At 43.1% G+C, this 10,118-nt stretch overlaps 1 protein-coding gene across 8 annotated transcripts in view; it reads right to left on the bottom strand.

The window, feature by feature from the left end:
• The window catches only part of bdnf (brain-derived neurotrophic factor), a 14,661-nt gene extending 5,937 nt beyond the window's left edge, over nucleotides 1-8,724 (bottom strand). Inside the window, exons 1-3 of one of the 8 annotated variants that reach the window (XM_017304148.1) lie at nucleotides 8,444-8,723; nucleotides 6,750-6,868; nucleotides 6,378-6,535 (exon numbers count right to left, since the gene is read on the bottom strand). Coding sequence is in view for 2 of the 8 variants with exons in the window: in XM_008405147.2 (XP_008403369.1) it covers nucleotides 7,426-7,479 (54 nt within the window). In the remaining 6 variants the exon portion in view is untranslated. Of the gene's footprint in view, nucleotides 1-140; nucleotides 4,910-6,377; nucleotides 6,536-6,749; nucleotides 7,152-7,425; nucleotides 7,649-7,674; nucleotides 8,303-8,443 lie in introns of those variants that run through there. The other 7 variants (XM_008405154.2, XM_008405155.2, XM_008405157.2 and 4 more) reach the window with 7 other exon arrangements.
• Nucleotides 8,725-10,118: the final 1,394 nt, after the last annotated feature.

Consider the following 10,118-nt stretch of genomic DNA (forward strand, 5'->3'; position numbering starts at 1 on the left):
TTTCTTTTTTTTTATCTCAGGAGGAATAAAAGACATTCAAAGTAGTTCAAACTCATTCTGATAAAGCAAAAAAAAAAAAAAAGAACAACAACAACAAAAAAAACCCAAAACAAAACAAAACAACCCCCCCCTCAGCCTACCTTTTACTGCCCAGTCGTAAAACAGACCATTCAACAGGATTGTGGTGTCATCTGGGATGTTGTGGACAACTCCCTCAGTAATTTACTTCAGAGGTGTTTTCCTCTCTGCAACTCTCCCGACAGGGAAAAAAAAAAAAGAGAGAGAAGAAGCTTCGGGATATCTCTTCAGCTTTGGAGCAAATAGATTAAATTATTGATGGTGGAAATTGCACGGCTGAGGTAATGCACTCCCATGGCTGCGCGGCTCGTTTGCGGAGATGGTCTGAGAGCGAAGTTGTCGCATGCCGAAGACGCAGCAGAGGCAGCGGCAGCAGCTGCAGCAGCAACGGGGATGAGGAGACCTCTGGAGCTGAAATGAGGAGCCTCTTTGAAACTACTGTAACTTTACTACACAATGACGCTGCAACATGTGACCTGCCGCTGGCTGACTGGTCGCCGCAGAACTGCTGTCTAAACAGCCCACAGCCGGAGCTGTTAATGCGCTTCCAGCGTGCATTACGCGCTTTTGTTTGTCCTCAAACCGTGCAGCCTGTGTCCACGCCATAATGTCTGGGTAGATTATAAAGCAACACCGAAGCCTCTCCTCTTCCGTATTTTTTTTTTTTAGACAGTCTATGGAGGAGGCATAGTTTTCTGGGGGTTTTGCGTAACAGCGCGTCTCCACCAAAGTCGTGATACACTGCGTGCCATTTAAAGATGCCCTATTTGAGTAAAATTAGATATCCAGATGGTTAAAATAAGCATTTTTATGTTGGCATCTGCACAAAGTGAGAGGGCCGGGTGAAGAGTTAGAGTATTTCTTAATGGTTTTGGACATTTTTATGCCACCTTAACCAATTAACGTTTCTCAGAACTCTCAATAGTGTTCCCATTAGTCATATCCTGCTACATTAAAATATGAAAACCACACAGTAAATTCATCGTTTTTTTTGTTTTTTATTTGGTCTTTAGAAGAGAAATATCTCAAAGAAACTCTGGCTGATGCTCTTAAGCAGGTAGAGTAGGTTATTCTAACCAAATGTCACCTAAACAAAGCTTCAGAACAGCTCTGGTTCCTTAATACTTCCCCCCACATATGAAACAGACTGGGAACAATTCACCTCCTTCATCAACTGGATCCAAATGAAGATGTCAGTGGAGGCCCAGTCGTTCAATGGTGGTGATGAACACTTGGAAATTCCACCTCAGATGAACGACAGAGAGAGAGAGAGAGAGAGAGAGAGAGAGAGAGAGAGAGAGAGAGAGAGAGAGAGAGAGAGAGAGAGAGAGAGAGAGAGAGAGAGCATGCTGTAGCTAGTTATCCCCCTGGCTTGGCCCCAGTCTGGTGCAAAGATTAATTGTGATGCGTTTTGCTGTATTGCCATCATGATTTTTCCCTGCATGGAGCTCTTGTTTGGCATGCGGCAGTATGGGAGTGGATGCTCACACCTGCTTAATGAGTCACTCCCACCTCCAACACACCCGGGGACATGCCAGGATAGATATAGCCCTCCCCGAAGGCACACAGGAGGTGAGGGCAAACTCTGGATGACAAAGAGTTGCATCAGCAATCACTGAGCGACATGACTCCAAAGAGGGTTTTACAGAAAAGAGAAAAATGCACTCCGCACAAGGGGGCTGCTCCAAACAAGCAATTCATAAATAAATCACTTGGCATCTCATTAGAGAAGCAAAAACAACAACATGGTCTCTCTTACGTTTTTTTTTTTTTTTTGCAACTACAGCACTACTGAAGGTGGTTCATCATGAGAAGGTGCAGTCTGGGATTTTTGAATGAAAATAAGGAACAATGAGCCTCTTTTTCACCGATCACATAGAAATCTATAATAAGGAAACCAACTACATTCTTTTACTTGACATGAGATGTTGGACTTCTTGAGATACAGAATCTCTCAGCACTCCGTTTTTTTTTTTTGAATGAGATTTTCTGTTTTTGCGGGTCTTAGGAGCTGGATTCTGACTTCATACCATGCAGCAAAAGAACCTATCACAAGAGCTGACAACGCCACACGCCTGTACAACCTTTCAAGGCTCCTCTTGCCAATGGCAGCTTGAAGCTGACAGGTCCACGCCACCGAAAGCTCCACTTAACAAGTAGAATTATGCCTCCTTGTGCAAGGGGGTGGAGGAGAAAGAGCCGTGTTACACAGGCGAAATGACATTTTGTGAAATGTCATTTTCGCTGGGGATAAAGGGAGGCGACGAGGGTATTTTGATCAAAGTGGAATTGCATTCCTGCTCAAGGAGCAAACACGTCAACCAGGGAAACATTTTGTAAGAGGCCGAGTGACGTCAAATGAGTTGAGAGCCGAAGCTGGAGAAGACTTTGAGGGAGCTTGACAAACCCAGTCAACTGGGTCCTTTAAACGGATGCTGAAGTCAGGAGCTAATGTCATCCCTCCTGTGATGACAATAACCTTTAATGTAATCATGAGGCAGCCACAGCAGACTTTTCTAAGCCTCAGATATACCCCACCTCAGAAACACACACACACACACACCATCATGCAGGGGATACATTACTTCTATCCTGTTAAACCCTGTCTGTCCCTTCTCTCCGTCCAACAAGGTTTCTATGAATGAAAACTTACAAATCTAGTGTCTTAGAAGTGTTGAAGTGTCTGTTATGAGCACAAATATGGTTTGTTATTCAAACCTGCTGGCAAATCAAGGTTGGGGTGCAATTTGAACTTGTCTGCCTTGTTTTCTTTTTTAGGGTTTTAAATCAATCTGAATGAACTTTCATACTTTTATGTTTTGCAGGAGTTGCTTGAATCCAGTGCTGCATGGTCACCTGCTGGGAGACACACGTGAATGGTTTACTGGCATCATGCAGGTCTCTCTCTCCCTCTCTCCCTCACTCTCTCTCTCTCCTTCTCTCTCACACACACACACCCACACACACGCATACACACCACATCGTGAATCCTTGTTGTCCCGCAGTGCTTCGAAGCTAAATATCTTAACTATTACTCCACTGTGTATTAATAACTAATAGTGTATTTTTCTTTTCTTTTTCTTTTTTTTAGTCGACGTGAAACCCTCAATCACGCCACTAAATGACGGTAATTAAAGATGCAAAATAAGGTGCAGAGCTTTGCCTCCTTGCCAGAACTTGTTTGAGCAAGTCTGTTAATTGGACGGAGGTGCTGGTGATGGTGATGAAGATGATGGTGCCGTGACTAAAGCAGAAGCACCGCGGTGGCGGCGCGGCGGCGCGGCGGGCGGTGATGCCTACATTTCCATAACGATCAAGATGATTAATTTTAGCTCTAAATATATCGTGACGTCCGCTAAGCCGTGAGTTGAGATTTCCGCCCAAAATAATCAATATCCTATTTATTTGCATGAGACATCAGCCCGGATTAAATGACTGGCATTTCATGAATGAAAACGTTGCGGCAACGTGGGCAGTCACGTTCCAAGTTTGATCAAAATGTGAGAATCGCATCTAAATTCAAATCAACATTTTGCGCCGACTTGATCACAAAACAAGGCCCATATTTGCATTAACATGGAAAAAAAAAATAGATGGAAAAACATTACCTTAAAAAAAATAATTTCACATAGGTATCAAATTTTTTTTTCTTTGCGCGCATTTCTATGCAAGCCTACCGAGAGTTTTTATTCTGATTTATTCTTTATTATTATTATTATTATTTTGCAATGAAACCTACCATCAGGTTTGTTATTGACGCCCACCCCAACTCTGCAGAGCTGCGAGTGCACAGAGAGAGAGAGAGAGAGAGRCAGAGAGAAAGAGAAAGAGAGAGGGAGAGAGAGAGGGGAGATTCTCGGTAAAGATAACACACGCGGAGACGCACGCACACAGGCGCGAGCGCAAGCGGGAGCACGCCCGCACACAAGCGCACGCAGCCCCATTTATGGACTGATCCGCTGACGTACATTGCAGAAAAGTGCTATAAAAAAACCTTCATACATACAAAGTGTGTCGTGCCACCCCACAGACCCCTCCTTACCCGCCTCCGCTCATCCCTCCTCCTCCACCCAACACGCCCACGCCCACACCATAATCCCACGTCTCAGTTGAAATAGGAGGAGGGGGGGTGAGAAAGAAAAATTGAAATAAAAATACTGCTACATGACTGGGAAATATGCTGAGGAAATATTAGATTTAAAAACAAGGCCGAGAAATCCGATGCAATGTTAATATTAATAAAACATGATGCATCGGTGAATAATAATAATAATAATAAAAAAAGGCCCAAGATTTATTGAAAGTGCCACAGTTTTAAGACCTGATTTTGTTGTAATCTGAAGCCTGCGACGCGTCTTGATTAAACGAGAGCCTTTATGAGTGTCGGGCAGCCTCATAAGTAATATGATCTATTTTTGGTTTCAGTGTCTAAAAGGCGTCAGTGTGCAGAAACCGATCTGCTCGCGCTAATTGCATTGCTGGGTAAAAAAGAAATGGAAAGAAAAGAAAAAAAAATATACCGAAAACGCCGACGGAAAAGACCCATATTTTAAATGCAATTAGGAATTTACTGGACGCGCTCATATTGATATGAAGACGCATCCTGGAACGAGGAGTCTTGATTAAAACAGGACTACCGTAGGGCGTTAGGAGGAGATGATGGGGGAGGCGGGGGGAGGGTTCTCCTCCTCTTTCTGTTGTTTTTGCCATGCAATTGCTTCGTCTTGGATCAGAAATCTTAAATCTTTGACCAAATGAAAAAAGGGGGAAAAAAAGAAAGAAAAAAGATGACTGAGAAAGAGACAGGGAGCGAGAAAGAGGGAGCGATGTGAAGAGTGGTAGTGGAGGAGGGGATAGGCAATATCCACAGATTCTGTGCAAGACGATTTTTAAGGCTACAAGTCGTCCAAGAGGGGGGAGTGGGGGAGAGGAAGGGGGGCTGGGAGGAGGAAGAAAAGCCCCGAAGCTCTTTTTTAAAATGTGCATCTGATTTTTAATACTCTTGCGAAGTGATTTTTTAAAGGAAATAAAAGAGGAAACAAGAGGAAAAGAAAGAAAACGCCCGCTTCCTGAACAATTCCACATCAAGCCGTCTTATCGCTCAGCATCACATTCAGCCATAACATCTGTCAGCGGATCCTCTCTGACCACGCCCATCTTTATTGTAATTTTCACACAGGCAAAAAAATAAAAATAAAAAACATATATTAATAACAATAACGCGGCAATTTGTATCTGTGCAGTAAAAAGAGGGAAACCTCGCAGGTAGCGCTCGTGAAAGGCAACGGGGAGTAATTTAATCGTTCATTTCCCCTCATCATTTTATCTCTACATCTCCTCATTTTCACCCCCCCCCCCCCCTTCTAGCTTCTTTTAATTTTTTTTGTTTTTAATATCACTCATCGGAGCGAACAGTGTTCGTCAGGTCGACACGGGGCTCTGTGCGGACAAAAAGAGAGAGGGGGATAGGGTAGCAGGTGAAGTGAAAAGCACCTTATGAATGAAACCGTGGAGCGGTCGTAGTAAAAACACAAGTGATTTGATGGCGATGACGGGAGGGGGGGAGGCGATGGAGGGAAAGGAAAGGGGGGGGGATGACTGGGGGGGTAAAGAGTAGGGCTATTTTTGGTTGATAACAAAATCCAGAGGGTTTGATATGAAGGCAAAACATGAATGCAGCAGACCAAAACAACAAAAACATAAGCGCAGATAGATGTTAGAATGAAATGCACCTGCGTCTCGACTCCACTTCGTGCTGGAAGGATCACTGCAGCGTCTTAAGTCCCATATTGGGAGCATGATTAGGCACAACGCAACGATTACGCAAATAATGTTGCAGCAGGCAGTGTTCGGGAACTCCAGAAACGCTTCGAAAAGCTCCCTTTCTGCACGAAAAGCAGTCCCAGTTTAAATACACGCACACCGCCACCTTTTTTCTTCTTCTTTCTTTTCCTCCACCCCTGCAGGCACCGATCGTTTTCTTTTTTTCTTTTCTTTTTTTTCTTTCAAAGAAATGTTCAATTGTAGAGAGAAGAATAGGAAGAGATTATTAATTAATTTGCTTGGTTATTTAGTCACCTGGATCGAGTCTTATTTCGGAGTTATTTCGGTCACTGAATGTCCACAATTACTAACACATCCAAGCCAATGCGAAAGGCTGCATGCTGTAGTTTCTTTCTTTTCTTTTCTTTCTTTTTTTTTTAAGTCGGAGTTTAATTTGAGATGGAGCCCGCGAAGACGACAGGAATAATGAGAAAATAGATAAAGACTGACATGAAAACAATGGATTGTGCTCTTACCTTTACAAGGGGCTGACAACCACTATGTGCGTGGTTAGATCTCCGCGACCAAGACTTGCATGTCCCAAAGTTTAACGCAGTGTGGGGGGGCTTATAGGTACCGAGAATGTGCTGTGCAAAAGACTAGACGCCCCTAACATTTCAACTTTGACAGTGCGCTACAAAAATAAAAAATTAAAAATACAGTTATGATCTTTGTTGTTTATTTTTTTTTAAAAAAATAACAAGCGCTTCTTTCTTTTCTCCCTTGTTTTTCCTATTTATTTATTTAATTATTTAATTATTTATTTATTTATTTTTGCCTCGCTCTCTTTAAAAATCCTGTTTATTTTCCCATTTAGAGACCAAAAGGATCCTTGAGAATGAGCTTACCAAAAGTTGAAAAAACAATCCCAGGTTTGGCAAAGGGGGGTTGGGAAAAGAGAGAAAGAGAGTTGGCGTCCACTCGGCGTTTTAGTCCATGCACGACTCCGGTGCCTCTGTCCAACGTGCTGAAAGCATAACACAGCCAGGGTAACTATGAGGGGCCAAGAAAAGACCTTTACTTTTTTGTTTCGAGCGCCCACTTTAAACTGCTTTTCTCTCTTTTTCAAAAGAAGAAGACGAAGAAGAAGAAAACTATGCTGCTTCCCTTTGTCACGTGTATTTTCCCACCCCTTGCCAAGCCAGTCCTGTTAATATTTGATCACACATTGGTCGGACATTTCCTTCCAGATTAGAGCACCTATCATGATAAACGCCGGTTCAATTCAGTGCAAAAAAAAAAAAAACAAAAAAAAAAAAAAAAAAAAAAAAAAAAAAAAAAAAAAAAAAAAAAAAAAAGCACCACTCTCAACGCCAAATTACTGACACCGAGCCCCGATCGTTCCCATCACCTTCTTGGTATAAGACGAGTGTCACAGGTAAAGTGGCACATGTTGCTTATTTATCTCGGCGCACTCAAAAAGAACATACATGCATGCATTAAACATAAAGCCCCATCGGTGCCAACACGCAGCCGAGATCACATCCACACATTGCGCGCAGACCCAATCTAATATTTCCTTACCCCTTTCTCACTGAACCGGCATATCCTGAGCAGAGAAATGCCACACAGTCTCATTCACACAAGCTCTGTCAACACCAGCCTCAGCAGACATGGGTTCTCGATGCTGAGTTTGTCAAGTAGCCCCCGAGTCCAACCCTTCCAGCAATGCGCTGCCAGACTAAACACCAAGCACGACTATTTACTTGTAATCATCCTCTGATCACCACCACCATCATCATCTGCTGCTGCTGTGTTTCCATTGCTACTCACCATTTTTTTCCCCTACGCTGTCCTGGAGATAGAAGTGTCTTAATATCCACTCACTCCAACAGATGCTGGTAGGTAATGTGTCTTGTTTGAAGTCATCATATGAGAACTTCTGCTGTGCTCAGTAGATCGCCCACCACTTCGCTGACTTATGAATCTAATAACCCTTTGCAATATCGGCGTGCTTAAACTCTCTGAGGCAACACCTTGGTGGCTCCACAGTTTAGACAAACAACAACAAGACGCCCGGCTTGTCAGAAAAGCTTGTAGAGATATACGTAACACCCTCGCCCGGACAACGCCATTAGGGGTCTTACGTGATTGAAATGAGCGACGGCGGCACAAGTTTTATGGGGGAGACTGTAGGGGATTCTTCTTCTTTTTTTTTTCTGTGTGTTTTTGTTTTTTTCTCTTCCCTGACTGATCGCTCGACGAGTGCCTTTAAAGCTTTAAATCCGCACGGAGGACCAGTGACGGACATAAAACTACTGACTTATTCGTCTGTTTGTGTTATAGACTATATCTCCCAGTTTGGCGAAGGGCCACGGGCCTATTACGCATACGCAGTGGACATTTAGATCTTATCCAACACGGACAATGCGCAGCGGGGTGGACTTCGCAAAAACAAACACACATTTATAGCGCCCCTATGTCTGCGTGTCAAGTTCTTGAGGAACTTGTTGCTGCTCAAAAACAAGCTCCCCTCTACTCCCCCCCACCCCCACCCGCACCCCCCTTTACCACCCCACCTCTCTGACTCTCAAATACTTACACTGACGATTACTGCGGGGAGTGTTGCGTATTTTTTGCCTCTTTCCTCCGGACAAATATGAGAAAAATCCAAAAGTTAATCCACGTCTCTAAGAAAAAAAAAAACACTCCACGACCCTGCAGAAAGGCGGCCACGGCGCTTAAAAAAAAAAAAAAAAAATCAGGGATGACACTTTTCGATCAGGAATATGTGGAAGTTCAAAGGCGAAATCTGTTTTCAGTAAAATTCCATCAGTTGCGCTGCCAACACTCAGCCATCTGATTGTTATGCAGTGACGAAGCGCTGTGCTTTGCAAGTGAAGCCCCAAATGTACTAAGTAACATGAGTAATAGGTGATATTTGCTTGACTCTTTGTCAGCATCCCAAACTTTGTGGAGTTTGTGCGTGTGTATGAAAAGTGTCATTCTTGCGATATAAATTACTCTTTGGTCACAGTTTATAGAAATCACGCAGCACTGAGTGGCGCGTTGTGGGAACCTGCATGTGGGTGTTGCTTCTGCCAGGAGACAATGGCACCAAAATGGAAATCTTTGGACTTTCTCCCACGGATCATCAAAGAGCTCCAGGTAACCAGAAATCTCTCAGATGTGTCACACTGGCACCCACTTTTTTTTTTTTTTTTCTAAAGGTGTAGACTGAGAAGGGTCAAGACCTAACTTTACATTATTATTTCACAGTACCTGTCTCAACTTGTTTCCACCAGCTTGAGTGACAGAGCCCGCTATACTGCTATTGGCAAATGTAGGTGATTCTGAGCAAAAGCACACGTTTGTTTCAATACATTTCTGCCTCAAAGACACAAGATGGCATAATCAGATAAAATTAGCACAGCGTTTTTTAATTTGTGATCATCTTCCTGTTATAGAATATGACGATTTCTGTCCACCTTGTCTGCAACAAGTGCTGGGCATAAGAATGACACACAGCTTATTATCCTTGAAGTCACTCCTTGTAGGCTTTTCACACAGGGGGGCAGGTGGGGGGCTACTCATTAAAAGGCAGAGACGTAAAATAAGAGGGAAGTAACACATTCCAGCCGAGTGTGGACTGCTTTCATCACCTCACACGATAAAATGATAAGGATGTATGTTTCTCGTCACCATCATCTCTGGCTCCTACCATCATCCTACTCTCGGGCCTTTTTGCTTTTTTTTTTTTTTCTGACGTGGTAACTTGACTTGCTCCTACTTGTGATGTTGTTAGCACTTCCTCTGCTCCCACAGCTTTTTCTTTTTTTTTTCTTTTTTTTTTGTAGCAGACTTTGTTACTGACTCATGCTCGTCTCTTCTGCACTATCCATGCCCTCCCCCGCACTCTTCACCATAATGATCATCTTATGGCCAAGCACGAGGTCACAGATCAATCACTTTATCCCCTGGGCTGCATATGGGTTGTATGGCAGTAGCTTCCATTGGGATGCCAAAATACTTTACCTTTTTTGTTGTTTGTTTGTGTGCTTGTTTTATCCCAGTTTCAGAACTTTTAAAAAAATGTTTTGATATAGAATATTTTGTCAGATAAATACGAGTGCCACTAACAATGTCTTGAAAAAGTATTGGTACCTCTTGAAATTTGTCATATTTTTGCTCCAACTGCAACGTTTATGATCGGCCACCACTGAGTAACACAAAATTGTGAAGTGGAAGGAACATGCTACATCAAAAAATAAAAAATC

Source organism: Poecilia reticulata, linkage group LG3, assembly GCF_000633615.1.
Source record: "Poecilia reticulata strain Guanapo linkage group LG3, Guppy_female_1.0+MT, whole genome shotgun sequence".
In the NCBI taxonomy this organism is placed as follows: Eukaryota; Metazoa; Chordata; class Actinopteri; order Cyprinodontiformes; family Poeciliidae; genus Poecilia; species Poecilia reticulata.